Raw genomic sequence first — 23,143 nt, 5'->3', positions numbered from 1 at the left:
TTTAGCAAAGGATATATACCCACCAAGATGAGAGGATGGGCTCATTAGGTAAGAACCAGAAAAATAAATACGTAAATAAACTGTAACCCCCTCCCATCCCCTCCCCTCCCCAACTTCCTCCATCCTCTCACCCAGACCTCCACCCTCCACCTCCACCACCACCACCACCACCACACTTCCCCTACCGGTGATGTCAGGGCGGGCAGGGGCTCCCTGATAGAAAAAAAAAAAAAACTCTTTGGAGAGAGCGACAGAGAGACTGAGAGAAAGAGCGAGAGAGAGGGGGGGGGGCTGATGGAGGAGTGAATGGAGGAGGATATTACAACTACTGCATGGACCGGTGCAGAGGAGCAGCAAGTCACTCTCTGAAGCGCTCACAGACGCACAACAATACCAGGAGGAGCTGACACGCAGATGCCGAACCATGATTTAATGGACTAAGATTTTTTTTCCCTATTCTTTCTCAAAAAAAAAAAAAAAAAAAAAAAATATGAAAGCTTCTGCTCAACAAGTAGGGTAACTATTTTAGAGCTGGCACTTTGCACTGCACTTCATTTGCCTCTGGAGTTGACTTTTTTTTTATTACTCTGATTCACCTTGCAGCCATATTTTGGAACAAGACGCATAAATGATGCCGCAATGGTCAGGTAACAAAATATAAGAGGCTTTGTGCAAAGTCACTATGGAGTGATATCGGATTTCTTCATGCAAGGAAACTGCGTCCACATTTTCCTCAGTAATAAAATAAGTCTGTTTCTTATGATTTTTTAAAATAAATAAATAAAAAATCAGTCTAGTGACGTTTTAAAAAATCTTTATTTTACCTCATGGGCTCAGCCTACTGAAAGACAGACAGAAAGTGGTTGATTTTTCTACCTGCAGCAGAAACAAAGTGCCAGAGGCTGCAGATATTTCGCAGACAGTAAACATGAATGGAGAGGACGTAAAGCTCCGCTCCTAAAGCTCCTTGCAAAGTGCAGGAGTGGAGAGCCACTGCAGCTGCGCCAACAAAGGATTTAGGTTAAGTTAGCTGAAGATCTGAATGTTTCCTGTGATTCTCCAGGAGTGTTCATTCAAAAAAATAAAATAAAAAAAAATCAACAAGAAGAAAAACTTAAAACCAAATATAGACCAAGAACCTCAATGCGCAATAAGTCCATGTGAGAAACATTGAATGTGACTTTTATTAGTTTGATTCCTTTGAATGCACTGATAGTTTATATTTCATTTGTCTTAATTTCTTAGGTAGCTAAATTTTCTTCACTGTTGGAGAAATGTGCGCAAAAATAATCAAGTGAGACCTCTTCCTGCTGACTTGGAAACCAGGGGTTGACTTTTAATAACTTCAATCTTTCCCCCTTTTCATCTAATTTTTTTTTTTTTTTTTAAATCACCTTTGTAAAGTAGGCTACCTTGCCTAACCTGAGACAATGTTGTTGATCAGACTACTGGCCATATTCCTCGTCCTCATCACTAACACGTGGCTGCTCAATCCGGTTCGCTCCGACGCGCTCAGCCGGTACAAACGCGCCATGGCCCGGCGGGCGGACCGTGAGCTCTCCAGGCTAGCAGGTGAACCCTGCACCGTCTCCGGCGTCCGGAGGTCCCACCACCACCACCGACAGCCCCGCTCTCTCTCCCCTTCCCAACACCGCCCTCCAGCGGCCCATCCGAGGACGCACACGAGCCTCAGACAACTGTACGCTGCAGAGAGCGCTCCTGCGGTTTGTGCAGGAGGGTGTATACGGGGTGACACCGGGGCGCACCGGGCTGAGGAGAGGGGAGGCTGGGGCGACACAGAGGATGTGACGGTGGGAACGAAGGACGGATATGTTGGCTGGCCGGGGCGGCTGGATGAGAAACGCTCCATAAACGACAGGAGAGACAAAAACCATGTCCGTCAAGAAGACGCCGCCGCCGCCGCCGCACAGCTGCCCGGGAAGCCTCTGCCTAAAGACGCCGGGCAGAGCGCCTTGTCCCGCGGCTCCCGCTCCAGACTCGCTCGCAGTGTCGACGGCACCTCCGGCTGGGAGAAAGTTTTCCGCGACGAATCTACGGACTCTATGGGACTCCAGGTTCTCCACAGGCTGCAGCACGAGACGGGAGATGGGAACCAGCGCTCCTCGACCGGGACCGGGACCGTGGAGGAGGAGGACGGTACCGCGGACTACTCCGGGGAGGTGGAAGAGGCAGACCCGCCGGCGAGCGTGCCCGCGGGTAGCTCGTCTCCGTGGGGCAGCCCAGTGCTCCGGGTGCCCCCCTCGTGGATGACCGCCCTGTACTTCAGCGGGCGACGGGAGCAGCTGAAGCTGAAGCCGAGCGCAAGGGTGGAGCTGCCGAGAGGCAAGTTCAGCCTGGAGCTGTGGGTGAAGCCCGAGGGAGGGCAGAGCAATCCTGCAGTCATAGCAGGTGGGTGTTAACTGATCGTGTCTCCCCCCAAAAAAATTCTCCCATGAGATTTGGACCCACAGCCTCAAGTGATGCCTCATTTAGTTAGTGACAGTTGAACACACACTTGTCTTCTGTTTACTGACCTAATCTGTGTATTAAGTCACTTTAGACTTGGCCCTGTCCGTTCATTCTGCTTCACTTATTATATAATAAGTAAATATGTATTTATATTCCTGTTGGTTACTGTATCTGCCTATATACAGCCTCCGTTCTAACCTCTGCTTTGAAGTGGCGAGCGAGTTTCCAGCTCCTTTACTTTAACTCTTTCTGCTCATGCTTTCTCACTGTTCCTTGTTCTCTGTCGTTACAAATCGCTTGTGTCAGCTGCTAACCTAACAACATTTGAATTTTCCCTTTTAACAACAGTCTCATCCCGTGTGACATTTTCTTGTTAAATGCTTTCCAAGATAAAGATACGGGTCCCAGGAGGCTGGTTTCCCCGGCAAAGGTCAGACAGGGTTTATCCGAGGTTTTACTCCCAGCCCAGTTTCTTTCTCTTTTTTTTTTGCTGCAGACATGCTGACAGCAATTCAGGAATACATGATGATGTTATGATGATTTACTGCTGGAAATATTAGATGATCGGTTATTTGATTGACTTTATTAGCCCATTTGATAATATAAGTCAGTTATTGATTATTTATATAACCCTGAGTTAAGTGGTTAGATTGTAGGAGGAGCAAAACTATAGGAAATCTGAGGATGTCAGCTTTGGCTCTGGAAAATTGTTGTGGAACTTTCCCTCCTTTCCTGCATCTGTAATGGTACTAACAGTGTCAGACAGTCATCAACCACCACTGACAGCACAATGTTCATTCTGTTCAAATTCAATGGAGCTACAACATTGACTTATTTAAATGTGATTACTCTATTTTCTTTAAATAGTAGTGAGTGGTGTTGAAGTTTATCTTGATATTCAGCCCGATGCAGCAACGTCACACAAACATGACATTATTTACAACCAAAAGAATGCAATCAAGTTAAAGAAATGAAAAAAAAAAAAACAACAACAACACACAACACATTTTCCATTCTCAGTATTGGATGATAATGACCATAATTGGATAATAGCACTGACAGTGGTGATGCAGGTGTGATGGGAGTGTTGCAATGATGCTACTGACAAACATGAGGATTAAGATGTGGAATCATCATAGTGCATTAAAGATGGATATGATTATCATAATGATGAGGGCAAACATTGATTGATCACTGGTAATGATGAGAACGATACAGATAATGATCGATAATAATTAAATAAATTATTAAATAAATAAATAAACTTGCAGGCAAGTTATGATGATGATATGTAATGGTAGTGGTGAGGAATAATACCTGTTAAATGTATACAAAAACACTAGGTTACTAGTTCCAGAGAGCCTGGTAATAATAGAGGTAATTGCAGCCTCACAAGTGTTTAGACTGAGCTAATAACTTCCACAATAGCCTATAGTGAGGTATTTGATGACAATAACATTTTTTTGTCATAATGAATTAAATGGTATTTTCATTCAATACCCAGACTCTGACTGAATATGTGATTACATAACCATGAACAATTCCCAGGGTGTGTTTCATTCAGTCTCTCTCCTCATACTTAGTTCGTCTGTGGGTTTCTGTTGATTTTGATCAGAGGCTGCGAGACGCTTTGACGTTATGAAACCTTAATTTCACCACCAGGGTCTCTCACATGATCAACGTTACTGTTTTTTTTTTCTCCCTTCGGCAGGAATGTTGTGTTTGAAAAGCTGCGCATTTTTGACAGAACAACACATAGAGTACATCAAACAAATCGAAGAGGATGAAAATGCTATGATGTAGCACCGTGGCTGCCCAGATAGTGAGGGAGACCACAAACTGTTACGTCTGCTCACATTTACTCTGATCAAAGATCGGACTCCATTGCTTACTTACATTACTCTTTTCCCCTCATTGCTTCCTTATGTGAGGGCAGCATTTTGTGGCTGAGGCCCATCTCTTTGTAGTGTCCTTAAGGAATCTGACAAATACACTGAAAAACAAATCCCCATTGTTTTAGCTGAACGTGGCATTGACATTAGTTTGACTCCTGCTGGTCAGCGATGTATATTTGACCACGTGTTAGAGAATGTAGTAAACAGATAGGGGTGGTTTGACAAACAGTGTCACAATGACATTGTTCTTATGTTTCCTTAGGTGTTGCATTAATATGGGATGCACCATGAAGGTTGTTGTTATTATTTTACATCATTTATCTGCTTATATTTGTGGAGATACTGTGTAATTTGTTAGTATAATGACCATTATTGGCCAATGTATCGGCATGACTCTGGAAAATTCAGCCAGATTGCAAAAATACAGAAGGTTCAAATATATTACAGCAACAAAATGTTGAAAAATCAATAAATAAAAAAAAGTTGAAAACAGGTTGGAAAAGGGCCGCCCCATGCAAAGAGAGTAAATGACGTGGGTCTGAACACTGGAATTGATTTTCAGTTTTAGGCAAGAGGTAAAAAACAGTTTGCTGGCTTGAGCAAACTTGATTTCTTCAGATTTGGCACAAACATTCATTTGCACTCAGTGATGATCTGATTTGACTTTGGTGGAGAGAGGTCAAAGGTGAGGGGGGGGGTCACCGTGACCTCACGTGCTTGAGAATATGATATATCAGGGAAGAAGCCTAGAGGGATTTTCATTACGTCAGAGACACAAACACACAAAGATGAACTGGGTAGAATTTCACAAAAGCTGACAAAAGATGTTTTTGTCCATAACTCAAGAATTGATACAGGACGGGGTGGTCTGGTAGCTCACCTCACAGAGTGCGTATCACTTGGGCCTAGTCCCAACTGCAGCGCCGCGGCATAAGTTTGAATCCGCCTCGCAGCCCTCTGCTGCATGTTGTCTGCCTCTCTGGCACTGTCACTATTCCTGATAAAGACCCGGCTGAAAAATAATGTTTAATTGCCTAATGAGATAAAATGACAAAGTGATGACATCTCATATCCAGATAGTCAGAGGTCAACCTCACTGTGACATCATAATCTTCTACACACATCTGGCCATTTTTCAACATCATAACTCAGGAACAGCGGACCGGTTGGTGAGGTGACCATTCTAGTTACCAGCAGGGCCGTTGCTAGGAATTCTGGGCCCCCTGAAAGAATACTAAAGTGGGCCCCTGACTTTTCCCACTTTTTTTCTTAGACTACGTATGTATTATCATTTTTTACTTTGCCTATTTTGTTTTGATGCTAATGCAGCATTACTATGAGTATTAGTGAGGGTCTTATGTAGAATGATTCAGCCATACAAAAATTAGACTACTGGGGTTTTTTGTGGGCCCTTTGGACGCTGGGCCCCTAGAATTATCATCACCTTTTTCCCCTATACAACGGCCCTAGTTACCAGTTACAAAACTCATGAAAGGAATTTGTGACTCTTATTATCTTGCCAAACCTTTCATCTAAGTATCATAACCCTCTTTTTTGTAACACATCTTACTTTTTTTTTAAGCAATAATCCAATGATCCAGCCAATGGAAAACTCTCATTGGCTATGTGTGGAGGGAACCAGGGTGATCACACAGCAGAAGAGTCAGTGATGTGTTTTCCGCTAGTTCTGTTCTCCACAAATGCACCTTTAAAACATCAGTATCTTTGACCTCAGTATTATAATGTCATGTTATGCTTCACAACAGACCAGATTTCCCATAAATCCTCTTGTTTCAAGTTGCCAAAAAAAATAATGCCATTATTATTAAGGCGTTTCTCATTCCCCTTCACCAATTACACGTGGTACAATAGGCGATATATACAAACACTGCACGCTGAAATCTAATTCAACAACAATCTAATTCAGTTGATTATACAGATTTTACTGGCAGGATTCATTAGAGCTTCTCAGCCACTCCTTTCTCTAATTAAATGTTTCACCACACAACTGGCTCACATCCTAATAATATCCTTAGGGATAGTTAGCTACAGGTGCCCACTTTACACACATGCACGCATATGCAAGTAAACATATACACATGCACACACGTACAGTGTCGAGGAGGGTGAAGGGTTTCCCTGACCCTTCGCTGTCCCAGTGTTAGACATCTGGGCTGCAGATGTGGATCTGTGTGTGTCTGTTGCAACAGCAGATGGAAACATCACGGCCTTGCCTTGGCTGAGTGAAATACCTCCGTCCTTCTTCCCCTCTCTGTTCTCTCCTGCTGTTTCTGGCTCTGTCTATTCTCTGTATCTGTCTTACACACTCTCCCTATATCTCTCTCTCTCTCCCCCGGTCCACAGAGCTGCGATCATTTGGACAGATTGCTTGTTAGTGTGTTTATTTATTCATTATCTGGAGGGCATTGACCATTTGGAGTCCTTTGACTCAGCGGTAGAGTACATGGTTTCCACAAGTGTTTTTTTCTTCTTCTAAATAATTTATTTTCATCACTTTCCCTCTGCTGTAGGTGTGTTTGATAACTGTTCCCATTCACTGAGTGAGAAGGGCTGGTCAGTGGGCATCCGCACCGTGGAACCAGATGGTACCAAAGACGCAAGGTTCTACTTCACCCTTCGGACAGATCGGGCTGTCAAATCTACCACCGTCTATAGTCATCACCGATACAGAGCCGGCGCCTGGACCCACCTGATGGCCACTTACAACGGCCACAACATGAGCCTGTATGTTGATGGAGCTAAGGTGTGTGGTCTTGGTGCATGGTTGAACTTTGGCTGACACTTTGGGTTTGGGTCATTTACCTCTGCTTCCCTTTTAGTTTCGTGATCTCTGAGATACAGTGATAAGAATGATCTTCATCTGTTTCCAAAGTCAGGGCTTGCCTCCCCTCCATCAGAATCAGACAGAGGAGAGATTGACAACTTTAACTGACAACATAATGCAGAAGAGACTCACAATGAAAACAGTATACAAGTAGTGTATTAAATATAATATATATTATATAATGTAGTATATAATAATGCTTAGGTTATGGTGAACTTTTACATTTATCCTATGGGCCAACATGGATGAAAATTCCAAAATATTGTCAGGGTCCCATATATAACTCTTCTTTGATGTTTTAAGTGTTGTGGGTTTAAAGGTCCAGTGTACAAAATGAGGAGAAAACAGTGACATCTAGCATTCTGATTCTATTATTTCTATCTATTAAATCTATCTAATCTATTAAATAATTATATTGTTTATTTATAAAAGTGAAACTCTTGAAATGTGCTCTCTGGATTTTTGAGCCATGGCTTTGCTGTGACATCACAAAGTTACAGGTGTTCTGACGGCTGGTTTTAAGGCCCAGTTTTTGAGTACAGCCTGTGTGCAGTTCTCTGTGGACTGAGGCTTTGATACTTCCACAGTATTGTCATAGAACTTAGACCTGCTTTATAATCAAAACTAACACGGAAACCGACCCATAAACAATATGGGACCTTCAAATCATTATGGTTATTAAAGGTAAAGAATGACCTTTTATGACTTATCTTACCTAATATCTTATTAAATTTCAAATTTAACTAATGCAAACAGAGCTGGTGTAAGAGCTATGCCTTTGAACAATCCAGCATAAATGCATCATCCTTTTGGCATGGAGGCAGTTAGATTTCACGTCTTCTGACAGAGCACAAAAGAACACAAAACTTCTGATATTGTAGCGTTGACAGCCAGATGGACAGCCTCTCAAGTGACTTCAAATAGCCACAGAGACAGCTGTAAACTATTGGTAACTTAATACTAAGAGTTTCTTTCTTTCTTTTTTTTTTTTTTTTTTTTAAAGGGACAACGAGGAGTTTCTATTCGGTTATAAAAAAGTCTCACGTTAATGTGGATGAATCTCCGCTACCCACACTTGTTAATGGGCCCATTTTCGATAAATATATCGTTCTGTCTCTATCGTTATTTTGTTATTATTAGTGGTGGCGGAAATGCTAGTCGAGCCGACCAGCGTTTCCTTAATGAGAATAACGCAGCTGAATGGCCGTCTATGGTCGGAACTACGACGGTATGTGAACCTCTTTGAACCTCTGACTTTAATTATTGATGAATGAAAACATGAGTCCGTCTTGCGCCGGTCAAAGAATTTTACAGTGCGCATGGAGGCTCATAAATGTAGTGTGAAAACGCTTCGCTTTTCCAAAACTCCTCGTTGTCCCTTTAAATCTCATGAATTTGGGTAGTTGTCTTTGAGGAGACTATTAATCATCATTCATTATATTCACATAATGGAATTCAGAGATGATTATAGCTGCTCTTCTTCCCTTCTTGTTTATTCTGTGTTTCTCCTCTCAGGTTGGGGAAAGCAATCTTCAGTCCGGGAATCTGCACAGCCCCTTCATGAGGACCTGCAGGACCCTCTTCCTTGGCAGTAACCAATCAGATCAGGGGCCCAGCTTCAGGGGCCATATAGGGGGTGTGGTTCTGTGGGCCTACGCCCGCTCTCATGAGGATCTGCTGAAGCGGCCACTTCAAATTGACAAGAGTGAGCCGGTCCTGGCGATGTGGGCTGACTTCACTAATGTAATGTCTATATCTAGCTTCTATTACATATCAGGATTGATTAGAAATCGTATGGGAATATTGATGGATCTTCATTAGCATTATTCTTTTAATTGTTTTGCTACTTTTAGGTGGAACAGCAATGGGCGCCATATAAAGTTGGCCTCCATCCGACCATTACCACCACTCCTGTCCCTGAGGAAGAACTTGTCTCCACATTCCTGCCGCCCCCCTGTGGCCTGACATCCTGTGACAACACTGACATTGTCTTAGGCTACAACGACAACTGGCAGCTCCGCGCCCCCAAGCGCGTTCGCTACCGGATCGTCAACCTCGCCAATGACGACGGTGGGAACCCCACGGTGTCACAATCCCAGATCGAGCTCCAGCACGAGGCTCTGACCGAGGCCTTTCGCCCCTACAACATCACCCTGGACCTGAGCGTGCACACTGTCAGAAACTCCAGCCTCAAACAGAGGTTTATCCTCAGCAACTGTCGAATCGGAAAGATCGGGAATCGCCAGTGTGATCCCGAGTGCGACCATCCAAGAACGGGCCACGATGGAGGGGACTGCCGCCGACTGGGGCACTGCTACAACTGGAAGAGACAAGATGGCGTTTGTAACATGGAGTGCAACAGCATACACTATGACTACGATGACGGAGACTGCTGCGACCCGGAGATCACTGACGTTCTCAAGACCTGCTTTGACCCCGAGTCCCCTGACAGGTGAAGTGAACAGTCGCACATTACATCATTCTCATCACTCAGATTTTTCATATACTGGTTTCAGTCACTCGTTTTCTGTGTTGGGCAAGTTACTCTGGAAAAGTAATTAAATGACTGATTACTGATAACTCCTTAATAATCACCTTTATTCAAAAGTAATTATTTGTGTTACTAGTTACACTACTAGTTACTCCATTTGCGCCAAAAAAAAAAAAGTAAAAAAGAACAACGTCTAGCGGGACAGTGGAGCGGGCTGACAGGTCAGGCAGGACGTCCCGACACTGTGTATCCCAGAACAGGTCCTTAAAGGGATAGTTCAACAATTTGGCAAATTTGCCTATTGCTATAATCCCTATAGTCATAACACTAGGTTCATTACCTTTAATTCGGTGCATGTTGTTTTGAGATCTGCGGGTCAGAAACGTGAGCTGCTCAGCGAACACAATGGAGGTGAATGGTACAGGTCCCCTGTCGCTCATCAAACTCATCAAATGTCACACACAATCCAACAACTCCACAATGCTCTCGTGGACAAGTTGTGACCTGAACAGTCACCACGCTATGAAATAACTGTAAACTATAAACGATAAAAACAGTATTTCTATTAGAGAAGAGTGCAGCAGTGCGACATTGTGAGTGTAACATTACACAGTTGTTTTGATGTTTTTTTTTAATGTTGTCCATTTGTCTTTCTGTTACATTCTCTCCAACTTGATATCTCACTAAGGCTTTGTGAATGTAAGAACTAGGGAATCCTTTCAAATTTGGCACAAATGTCCTTTTGGGAGGATAAACTTAATTTTGGAAGTAACAAATTGAAAATCATTGTCACGCTGACATTATGTTGTTGTGAATAAGTCAAAGGTCAAGGTCACTATGATCTTAAAAAACATTAGTAATCTCAACTCAACTCCAGAATTCATACATTAATTATGACAAATAGGATAAAATTATGAAGTGATGGCATTTTATATCCAAAAGGTCAAAGCTCAGCTTCATTGTGACATCATAATGTTCTGCAAAAACACTGGCCTTTGTCGCTACCCGATCTGCGACGCTACCCGATCTGTGACAGCCACGTACGGCAACTCCACTTGGACAAACTTAGTTGAATTGACTTAGGACCACTGCCCTATGTGCGTCGCCAGAGACGGTTTATCTTTTTATTTTTTATTTTTAAATACTTTATTAGTAATGTAAATTGAGGGTTGGTTGTGGTGGTCTGGATCTTGATGCTCAGAAAACAGGAACACAGGCGGACTTTTAATGTTTACTGTCCTCTTTTCTCGCCGGCCTCATCACCATGACAACCACAAACAATCACAACTACCACAACACTCACTGAATAAACGAGTCTGCCGCGGCTGTCTTATGACGGACCTCCGCGGTTTTTATTTTATTTTATTTTATTTTTTAATCATTTTCACAGTACCGTATTTTAATTTCACAGAACTTTAAGCATGTACGCAAATCGGGCAGTGCCCAAATGAAGTTTGTCCAAGTGGAGTTGCCGTAGGCAGCTGTCCAAGATGGCGGCCGGTCTGCGCATGCGCAGACCAGTTTTGTCACAGATCGGGTAGTGTCGCAAATCGGGTAGTGACAGCCTTCATTCATTGCTTTAACTCAGGAAGAGGAGACTACTGGTTGGCAGAGGCATACGACCTCAAGGCAGTAATTACAGTTTTACTAGAATTCATGCACTTTACTGAATAACAGTGGAGGTTGCATTTATTGCATTTGCACTTATATCAGGAATCAATCAATTCATTTTCAGGTTGTGGTCTTGCTGCTTTAAAAAATCCTACACATCAATTTTAGTTATTAAAGCAGGGGAAGATAAAGGACTAGTATATTAGACAATAGAAAAAGCAACAGGGGTAAAGTTTTAAGCCAGCGAGAACAACATGTCTCAGGGCATAAACGGCCACAAATAAGACTCTGCATGTGGTGAGTATCTGCTGTAGCACGCTGCAGTGCTTCAGCAGGGCAGAGCAATGAACAGCTCAATATGCTACATGAACAAATTGGTACTCTCACTTTCCCCAGTGGTTTTTAGGGAGAGCTCTGTGAAGTTGGGATGGTGGGTTAAGAGGCCAAAGTACACACTTATTTTTACTAAACAACTCAAGCGGCAGCCCGCTGCCTTCCATTTACTCTGACAGACAGGCTCATGCAGAGTTCCAAATAGCTTGCATGAAGTCTTGCCATGAGGTCGTCAGGCCCAGCTTCTTAAAGACTAGAACCTCAATCCAAATTGTAACCACAAGCTTTACACTGGAAAACAGAACATGTGGGGGTTGGAGCCATTTTTAAAAACTGACAGATTTAACACTTGATGTCTGGAGCTGACAGACTGTGAGAGCTTAACACAAGGATGTATTAATGTTTTTAAAACAGAAGGATAGATATTTTTTCCATTTATACTTGAGCAAACTGATCTTTATTTAAATTTATTTGTTATTACAAGGCCTTGTGCCACAATTAAAATCAGAGAAAGATTCATTGGGTACACAATATATTATTATTATTAGTTGCATGTTGAAGGAAATACTGGTGCATGCTGCAGTGCCATGTACACTGCTACTATTAATAATGAGTCTGTGTGTAATGTAGATTCATGTTTGCCCCATCAGATCTGAATTACAATTCTTACCACTTTCAATGAGCAAATATAAATAGAACCATGCTGTTTTCAACACTTATTCTCTTATTCTGGATCAATCATCCCAAAGTTGTAGAATAGTTTGTTGTGCTTTAATCCTGTCTGGGTGTGGGTGATACCTGGAAACTTTTCACAATGCTGTCCACTGAAATGCTCGAGGGCTTTTCATTTGAAATGTTTACGGGGAGGGTCGAGTTTGTTTGTATTATGAGTGCAATGCAGTAACTTTAACGGGACATGCAGGAGCAGATCAAAATGAATGAGACTTGCTGTGTTTAAAACAAGGACTATTACCGAAATATGACCAATTATATATGAACAGAGGGAATTACAAATAAAGACCCACCTCTAATAAAAGACAGCCTCCAAACATCTGCACCTTCTGCAGTTGAGGTAAATAAAGTAAAATGTAGTGTGGTAGCAACCAAACACATGGCAGGAGAGGTAATAGAGGGGCCTCAGTCACCTCTAATTCTTAGCTTCCTTTATTCCTGGGATTGCCTTCTACTTTTTGTTTAGGTAGTAGTAGTAGCTTAAAGGCTATAGCCTATAATGTTTTGGACCATCTGGCCACCAAATCTGGGTATAGAAAACAAAGCAGGAACCTTGAATGAATTCCTTCTTTTTCTTTACCTGAATCGCAATGTGCCCTCAAGGCAGGCACTTAACCTTCAACACTTTGGAACTAACAGAAGACAACAAGTTCAGCTGGACGGCTCCAGCAGAAGGAGGCTGTTTTTGTGGTAGTTCTAAGTTTGAATTTATGCAGCTGTGTGGATGTGAAACAGGCCTCTGTCGGATCAGAACATGGTTGAAATTAGGTAAAAGATAAAAAAAAAAAAAAAGAGCTGGCTTACATGTGTGTGGTCTCAACGTTCAGGCTTGGCGCAGGGGCTTCTTCACCTGTCTTATGAGGAAATGCTAATTTATGTATTCCTGTCATGAGCGTGGTGGGATAGACATGGGAAGACAGACAGGAAAAAGTTTGGTTTGGACTCGTTAGAGTCAGATGTTCCTTGTCTTATCCTATGTTATCTACCCTGCAGTCAGAAGGTGGACAACAGCACTCCATTCTGTTGTTTTGCACAAACTAAACAATTAATAATGTTATTGTTAATTATATCAAATGCTCACATTTTTTCCCTAATCATCAGCTTGACAATTATTACAAAGAACAGTCCAAAGAACAAGTGAAAACACATCTGCCACTCACCTTTACGCGATAATTGGAATTTGTTTTACTTTAGTTTGATATATGTCAAAGAGTTGGAGACGCAGTGTAATGTCCTGATTCGTAGGTGGTTTGTATAAATCTTTGCTTCACAGCTCTGGATTAGATCTGGTCCTGTGCAGAAGGTTTTTTTCCCCTTCTTTTTTCTTTTACATAAATAAGCTCACTGCTGTTCAGGTTTTGAAAGCTGAACTCAAAAGTCACAGTGCCTGTGTGTGTGTGTGTGTGTGTGTGTGTGCGCGCGCGCGCTCGTATGCAGTGACGTAACGTAACCCTTGCAGTGAATCTTGCCATAGTCTATAAGCTACGGCCCCCTTTATTTGAAAACAACATGAACAATCAATACACGGGAGAGCAGAGTATCATAAAAGACTGGGCCCAGAGGACTAACAGTAGTGTAGGTCCTCTGGAAAGGTCCTGAACCCAGCTTGTAGAGAACGCTTATGTATGTGAGTGCTTCGACATGCCTGCATTCATGAGTGCGTGTCCCTGGATCCCAACCTGCAACTCTCTAAGGCGGAGAGAGAATTAATTTGAGGATGACATTTTGCTGGCATTGGTGAAGCACTGAACCATTTTTATGTTTGGGATCTGAGTTTTTGATATCCCTCCTCCCCACCCCCTCTCCCTATTCTCCTCTAAGCTCTTGGCCAGGTATTCTGATTTTGGGACCCTATATGTGTGCAGCTGCTGCTGGCCAGTACAGGGCCAGAGGTTTTTTTTTTTTAAGCCAGCTGCTGTCACAAACAAAAATTTGTTGCAGAGAGCCAGTTATAGAGCGATGGGCAGGTACACCGCACATACTGGCAGCACATGAAAGAAAAGGAAGTTCAGAGGGGAAAGAAAGACGGACGGAGGGAGAGAGAGAGAGGCAGGGTGGATAGGGAGTGATAGGGTTTGTGTGGGACATCATGTCCATTTACGCGGAGACACATGTCTAGGATTTGCTAACATTTTTTGGTTAGCAAATCCTGGACGATGCGCTTCTGTGGAAATAGCTCCAGGCAACTCCCCTGAAAGAACAATCCTGTTGTAACCTTGTTTGAAGCTTATACGTGCATGTGAATCTCATGCATGACGTTGTTGTTTTAGATCAAATTTGATCCTGCTCAAGTTATATTGTGTTTTTATTTACTAATAAAAAACAGGCACTGCAATGCCCCCCTCCCCCCGGAACGGTGAACGCAGGTCTAGTAATAATCAGACTTCCTCACAAATTGTTGATACTGCCAGCCTGATGTACGCCTCATGCTTTTGGCATGTAGCACTGCATGCCAGCTCAAAGGGGCATAATATTGTTTCCTAAAGCTCACTCCTTCTTGATTACAGCTGCTTCATCTCAGCGTTCTGTTCTCACACAACCACAGACACCATGGACATGGAATAACGACAAGATGCACGACCCCTAACTTTCTCGATTCAGCAACTCGACCGCTGATTCGCTGGTTTAATTGGTCACTGTCAATAGAGTATTTTATCAGCTGCAGCTGGGTAAATAGTTCAACTAACATAAGCGCCACTAATTGAATGAAAATATTGTCTCCACCTGACTTTTTTAACGTTACCAGCTGCCTCTTTTTAAAATGAAAACTTCAGCTTGTGCAAGCAGCTCAGAGTGAGATTGCTCCGCTTACCCGGGGCCTGGCAGAGCCTGACCCCCAAAAATGGGCAAAGATGAGGGGCATGTGTGAAGATCATCCTTCAGTTTAAGTCTGTACAATGTACGATGCCTTACTCATAATATAGCCCGACGACATCACACTACCACTAGCTGTTAATATTACTCTGACAGTGAAATAAATAACTAATAGACAAAATACCATACAGGCCATAGTGGATGTGTTATCGTGAAAATGGTCTATTTTTATCGTTCCACGTATGTAGTATTGAATGCTTCTCTCCTCTCTGGATTTAACTACCGTTTGTTAAACGGTTAGTTCAACATTTTAGCAAATTGGCCCATTGCCATAATCCCTATAGTTTTAGGAGTAGGTTCGTTACCTTTGATTGTCGGTGCAAACTATTTTTAGAACGGCGGAGCAGAGCCGTGAGCTGTTCAGAGGCTAATGGGATTTCTTGGTTTCCCTCATCAAACTCATCAAATACACAATCCAACAACTCCAAAATGCTTTCTTGGACAAGTTGTGACCTGCACATTCACCACGCGATGAGATAATAACAGGAGTTGTTTTCAAGGTAAATTTATGCAAAACCGCTGATGCACGTTTTTTCGGCAAGCAGTCTCTGCATTTGCCTCGAAAACAACTCTTGTCTCGCAACGTTCCGATATGGGCCAATTTGCCAAAATGTTGAACTATCCCTTTAAGTGGGCATGTTAATGAACACGTGTTATATCAGCGAAGATAAACATTCTGTTTAATCCATTCCCTACATTTTTGCTCCTATTATTTTGGTTTTGTAAAGATGAAAAATCAAAACTCAAAACTGGAGGCAGTCAGTATTGTTTAGCAGGCCTGCATATTTATGGCAACTAGATAATGATCACGTAATGGCTGTTCAAGGGAGAGGTATAGTATAGGGAGAGGTATAGTCAGTGGTCCATGGTGATAGGCGCTGATATCTGACACAAATGCAAACAGCTGTAAAAGCTGTAGTAGAAATGTGGCTTTGGGGGCTGCTGGTCCTCAGTATGTGTGAACGTGCTCCTTCAATGCAGCCCTTTGAGCTCATGCAATATAAGCGACTTTTAACATATTATCTGTGAGTACTGCTATCTTCTGCTAGCACTGTATTCATCAAGGAGTAACTGTTTGGATTATACATGCTTCGTATTTACTTTATGTCAGTAAATAACACTGTACAAAGGCAAGGCGCAGACTATAATATGTCAAAATATGTGACTGCTGTTGGTGTGACATTCTTAGTCTGTCTTCTGCCTCCAGAGTCTTCAAAGTAACAGACTTGTCAACAATAATATTTAGAATGGACACACATCTACATTTTCACATGGTGCTGACTCTGCTGTTGATTCACACAGTGTTTGACTTGCCCACAAATGGTAATTTTGTTAACTCATACCCAGGGTTTTCACTTCGATCATGTAGAGCCATTTATTTTTTGCCAGGTTGGCTTTAGACTTCCACCGAGGCGCTCTCTGAAGTAAAAGAGTCAACTCTTTAGTGGTCAACGTCCTGTCATTTGTAATTGCACAGACCAGGGTGATGGATACTGCAAGCAGCCTCGGCTGAACTCAGCTTCAGTAATATAGTGGGTTTTCCTGAAGCATCTTAAATCTTAAGCCTTATTTAGCCAGGCAGTGTGCCACATTCTTATTTACAGTACGACACATGCACTCAGGGAGGGATTGCATTAGGGGAAGGATTACACACATGCAGAGCTCTTGGCTGATGAGCAACACCTTTGGACCAATTTGGAGGTAAAGTGCCTCACTTAATGGTACATTGACAGAAGTGGATGGGTGGATGGGGATTAATGCGTTCTTATTTCATCCATCTATATTTTTCCCAGCTGACAGATGAGCTCTTATAGTCACAAACTGACCTGTCTTTCCCTCGGGCTATTGGAACAATATAAGCAGCACTGAGCCAAACTTGAAGAGCTTTTTAATGAGCAATTACATGACTTACATTTCTGATGGAAAAAACAAGCACTCTTTGTCCTTAAGACTGAATTGTGGTTAAGTAATATTAATAAACGTATACCTACATCTGAGCTTGATCAAAAGCATTAACCCTACATCTTTTTGTAAGAAACAGACATTAGCCTATCCAAATGCACTTGAGCTATCCGAGGTAAAGATTAAAGTATGGCTTTGTGATTTTAACAAAGTTAGCCCCACAGCTGAAATTGATCAGTCACATAAAACCCTAATTCCCTGGTTGAGAAATACAACATGAAACAATAATCCATTACGATATAATCACTGAAAAACACTTCAGTCCAAAATGTTGCCTGAGCAAGATGAAAGAAAGTAGGATTTCACAAACAAAATGATGCATTATTGAAAGATTTCATATGTATTTTCTGTAAATATTAACAGATTTCACATTAGAGTATACCGATGCACCACTGTAAAACCTGGCAGTGTTGATATTTATCACCATAGGGAAGATACAAAGAGCTACATACACTGACAGACATGTTTTCATCAAGCAGCTGTGATGTTCCAGAAAACATAGGAGGTTTAGCTGAAAGCCTGCACTGTCTGGCAAGTGAGCATTAGGCCAGTGGGTGAGACCCCAGTGCAACGTTTCAGGACCGGTGGGCCGGAGTGGCGCTAGGTACAAAAGCTTTCCAGCTATGAAAGCAAAGGAGAGCAATAACATGTGACATCACCATAACCGAGGCAAAACAAATTTGGCCTCACACATCAAAGTACATCCATGGTAATTTATCACAGTCAGAGAGAGAAAGAGTGAGATAGTAAACTGTTGAACAGTTAAAGATGGCCCACGCAGTGTATCTCCGACTGTAACCTTCCACTCACAATATCACCATGAGCAGAAATAATGTCTCCGCACTAACATTTGGGAAAATACACTTAATTGACTTTGCCATTGCCTTGAATTAGAAAAGGCAATTTCATCTCTGCTGTCTACAATAGAGTTTCCGAGGTGTCAAAGCAGCTGAAGCATTCTTCCTTCTCCTGCTAGTTAGCCAATGCTAACTCAGCAAGTCTGGTTGCTTTTCCTCTGTTTTGCTAACCTTCCTCCTGGCCATGTGCATTAGTTTTCAAGGAAGCTGACGAGAAAGCAATCAAAAGAGTGGTGGATAGGCTACTACAGTCATATATCATATACAATGTTACGACATGTAGCCTATTTGTGTAGTCTTATCTATCTGTCATAAACAAGAGATTATGGGTGGGGCACGTTTGTGTTATGGTGCCGCAGAGACAAACGGGTCGGAGGCTCTGATCTTACAAGGTTGGTTTTTGGCCAAGAGACGCTACGTGGAAGGTAGAGAGCCTCCATTCTCCTTGTAAGTTACATGGCATTTATTAAACCATCATAATTACACTGCAGCTGTTTAAGGTAAAAATGTAGCAGTTAAGCTAAAAATCCTAGATGTAAATGTTTTTGCAGTTTGTATTGTGCCTAAACATGTGGTTTAAGTTAAACCAGTCAAGGAGCAACAAAAACAACTTGAATCATACAGTGGAAAAGGTCTAACAACCTAACAGGAGATGCTAATCGCAGTCTGCAGCAGGACAGTGTAGGCTCGTCGTTAATCAGTGACACAAGTGAAAACACCTGTGTGGTCGGACCATGGCTGCGTGTGACCCAAGTAGCAATGAATGACAGCAGGGCTGTGTCCCTGAGATGTTGCTAACTTACACCGAGCTAACTCCAGAGGAAAACAAAAAGAAAAAAACAGCCGTGAGTAAGTCCGTTTTTGAGAGGTTTAAAACTGTATTTTTCTATTTCACCTGTATTTTGGATTAAATAACAGAAAGCTTGCTGTTTTCTGAGCTGTCGGTAAGCTAGGCTAAATACTTGGACCATGCACACAGATAAGCTGCCCTCCTTCTCTACGGTTGTTGTTTGTTTTTCAAAAATGTTTCAAAAATCTTTTTTGCAACACTTTGGGATGTTCGTTATTTCACACTTCTGTGTCACGAATAAGACAAATATAAATATTAGGCGACCTATGTTACAAATATGGATTTTAAAAACTACAAAACTTACAGGTCTTCAAGTTAACGGCCTACTTTATTTTCTTTAAATGTCATATTATAAAGTAGACATATGATGCCCCTTTCCACAAATTAAAATAGTTCCTAGGTGTCTTATGGCCCTTTTCCACTACAAAGTTACAGCTCTACTCAGCTTGGCTTGGCTCTACTCGACTCGGTTCAGGTGCTTTTCCATTACAGCTGAGTTCTTCATAGTTCCTCCTACGGCCACATCGTCTCGCTCTCTTTTTTTGGTCCTCTCGTCAACTCCAAAGTCACTCGTCTGCACCTCGATTACGGACCACAGCGTGGTTTTCCACACAGTGCTCTTACTCAGGTGAAAGAACAACAACAGTCTCAGTACAGATCAGTGGTCACTGCTGCCGCTGTGTTTTTAAAGTTAGTGGGTTTGATTCTCGTTTGGGGCGCTGTACCTGTACTCACAGGTAGGGGTGGTATTATGCAAATTCAAAAACTAATGACATCATTAAAACCACATGGATTTCAACCTTGGGAGCCTGAAAATTACAGATGTTTTGTCAGTTCTCATATTTTGGGGGCCAGAAGGCAAGCCAAACAGCAAAATATATGGTAAAAAGCCTTCAAAGTAATATTTCACCTAGCCCACTATCTTCATTTGTTAAGGAAGCCAGTTTAGAGTTGCTGCCACTTAATCATATGTAAAGTGGAGCCTAAACTAAAAAGGATGAATTTGACATTTGTGTTTTTCTAATCCTGCAGGGCCTATATGAGTGTTAAAGAACTAAAGGAAGAGCTACAACTGAGCGGCACTGACACACTCAATGTCTTCTTCGCCAGTAACTCAGTGCGTGAAGAGCTGGCAGGAGCAGCCACCTGGCCGTGGGCAAAAGAGGCTCTTACCCACCAAGGTCAGCCTGCCTACTCGCCTGCCTGCCTATCTACCCACCCCTTTCTTCTTCTCTCCAGTTCTACCATTTCTTTTCTTTCCATCCATCCCTTCTTCTCTGTCTTTGCCCGTCATCCTCTCTTGTCTGCCTTGGTGGCATCCAAATGAGATGGGCAGAGCAATTGAGGCTGGCAGAGACTTTCCCAGCACATTGTGCCTTTCCTCTTCCAATCATTATTTCTCCTTTTCAATGGAGGAAATTTATCAACCCAACAACAGCCAAACAAACAAATGGTGGTGTGGGCTCTGCACCACCCATGCCTACTTGACAGCTGTTGTTTATTTATGTGGGCTATGCACTTCTTTCTTGTGCCAGTACAAAGCAGTAAGTGGACTCAAATGTAGGAGACATATGGGGTAGAAATAGCTAAAGAGGAAGGTGTCTTTTTAAGAAAATGCTGCTGGAAGAATTCACGTCTGTGTATCAAAGTGAGTGATAAGTTGTGCATGATCAGTGAACACATCTTCATACTACATTAGATTGTAGACCTATTGCATTATAACATAGCACATTCTACAATGAAAGTTTTGTCTTGGTTTGTGCACACAGACACTTAGTTGATTTGTCCTAATAGCAGTAATCCATTGATGTTGTCAAGTCAATTTTCTGGTGGATTTTCTGTTTATATCTCGGACAGGAATGTAATACTTATGTAACTAATTGATTAAATGAAAATTTAATCACAAACAGCAAAACCTAGGTGAAGGTTTATGTCCACAATACAAATGCCAAATTAGCTAGCACAGATTAATTTTAGCCGTCTTGTAGGTTTTAAAAAAAAAATCATAGAATAATATATCAAAATGCTTACACAGCTTTAATCACGGCAAAACAGTTGAACTGTTGTTTTGACCCCCATTTCTGTTTTTAAAATTCATTTCTATGCAGGTGTCTAATTGAAATGTAAGCTTTTTCTGACAGTCTTGATGGAAAAGAATTAGAGTAGCTCTTTGCCAAACCATGTTTGTGTAACATTAATGTATTTACACACCACCACTGGAGGAACTGGACGTCTCAGGCAAAGGTTTCATTGGATTCATTGTGTCCAGCAGAGGGAGGTACTATAGGCCAAGGCAATTTTTCCATTTCAAGATGATAACATCTTTAGTAGTTGTTTCTTCAGAGTGAAAAGTAAGTAATCATTATGTAATTTAATTTGTCATTGTTCTGTAGATTTATGGGCTATTCATTTATGTAAACACAAAGTTTTACCTTGGGGCTTCCAGTTATATCGTCCGAGGAGATGTTACCCTGCTGAATTCAGTTCTCTAGTGAATGTCTCCCACATGACATTTATTTCCGTTACTCAGCATCTGTGCCTGTTTAAAAACAAGTTAGTGGATGACAGGTCTTCTCTTGAAGCTCTGTTGTTTAGTGTTGAGATATTTAATGTCTTCATTATTCAATGTCTTCACCACTGAATGCACTGTTTCTAATTAGAAAACCAATAACTGTCATGTCTGTTCCTGATTCTGTGATTATCAGCGTGCTGCAGAAAACCTGTATTACCACTAAAAGGCCATTCTTGTAAGCATTCACCATCGCCCACAAACCATAGCTGATTTCAGAATTGCTCTCTTCGACATACTTAAGTGATTATTCAGAGTTTTACTAAGTCTTAAATTTTTATAGCACAAAATGTATACAATGTTTTTTTTAATTGAATGATTGAAACATGTGTCAAAAACAAATCAAAAATCAGATAAAAAAAGACTAGATTATCTCCCCCATCTCTCTCCCTTTTTTTTTTTTTTTTTTTTTAAATCTCAAGACTAATTCTTTTGTACAGTGAATAACTTTTAACCAAATTTCACTGCAGTGTGTTAACAAAATGTCATATTGTAAGAGACATACAGGCTGAAGATGAGCAGCACGGTGTGTTTGAGTGTGTGTGTGTGTGTGTTGCAGAGGGGGTGGTTCACCTGGGAGTGGGCGTGTGTGCGTGCAGAAGTGTGTGTGCGTAACGGTGGGCACTCACCGGTGACACAGATGAGAGAGAGAGAGAGAGTCAGGGTTGGGAGTAGCCGTAATTTTTGTTGACCGCTACTCATTCATTCATTAATCACCCTTTTTTCCTGTTTAATTCGCTGGTCTCATATTTCCATTTATCCATCCTTGCTGCGCTGTGATAGCTCTGTGCTGTTTTGTTTCACAATAAATGCACCAAAGCATATTTGGATCTCAGCGTATCTGTTAAAATAATCTACTATAGCGCGTCACAAATCTACGTACCTGAGGACCCAACCTCATACTCTCAGCGGCTTTAAAGGTTTGTGTTTGGAAGCCGCAACACATATCTTATTTATTATATCATATAAAATTATGTAAATGAAGAATATGTGGATTCCTGATTCTCCCTCTCTGTCACATTGAAGCCACACTGCCTATCTTCCTCAGTATGTTGGATCAGTATTTATTCTTCTCTATTCTTACTCTTCCCCAGTAAGCTCTTTCTCATTCTCTCATTCTCTTATACCATAATGAGTGTTTCCGTGGTATAATGAGCATATACCACGGACTGGAGTGATATATTGCTTTTATAAAACGGTTACCAATAATGACAATATGAGAGAGGGATACACAATCAATTTCATGTAGTTTTATTCAACCAGAAATACATATTATCCAATATAATAGCCTCACTGTGAAAGAAATAGTCCCACCTCTCCAGACGTTAGCTCCAAGTTAGCTCTACATGTCGTCTTTTCCTCCGCTTTTTTTTCAGGTGAAAGTCACTGCTCAATCCCCTCTACCATTCTTAACCCTCCCCGGAGGTGAAAGTTAACCTTAAACATGTGAATTCAACTACTTTAGTCCATTTTTTTAACATTGTAAAAACATCAACTGTCTTTTGCTACGGACTGCAACAGTCCATTGTCATGGATACATGACAACAACTTCCATTCATACCAGTCATACGTGCCCATAATACATCCATGTATGTGCCTGACACGGAGTGATAGCCTATGCTGTGATAAGGCTTTAGAATAGTAGCCGTGGTATA

General features: G+C 41.8%; 1 protein-coding gene across 1 annotated transcript in view; it reads left to right on the top strand.

Moving 5' to 3' along the window:
* Nucleotides 1-276: 276 nt before the first annotated feature.
* The window catches only part of pappa2 (pappalysin 2), a 114,697-nt gene continuing 91,830 nt past the window's right edge, over nucleotides 277-23,143 (top strand). Inside the window, exons 1-5 of the mRNA XM_085804087.1 lie at nucleotides 277-2,409; nucleotides 6,896-7,128; nucleotides 8,725-8,952; nucleotides 9,063-9,661; nucleotides 19,952-20,100. Of these exons, the coding sequence (XP_085660213.1) occupies nucleotides 1,431-2,409; nucleotides 6,896-7,128; nucleotides 8,725-8,952; nucleotides 9,063-9,661; nucleotides 19,952-20,100 (2,188 nt within the window). The 5' untranslated portion in view covers nucleotides 277-1,430. The remainder of the gene's footprint in view (nucleotides 2,410-6,895; nucleotides 7,129-8,724; nucleotides 8,953-9,062; nucleotides 9,662-19,951; nucleotides 20,101-23,143) is intronic.

Source organism: Trachurus japonicus, chromosome 17 (assembly GCF_045865225.1).
Source record: "Trachurus japonicus isolate A0001 chromosome 17, Traja_1.0".
In the NCBI taxonomy this organism is placed as follows: domain Eukaryota; kingdom Metazoa; phylum Chordata; class Actinopteri; order Carangiformes; family Carangidae; genus Trachurus; species Trachurus japonicus.
This window is presented reverse-complemented; position numbering and strand designations above follow the sequence as displayed.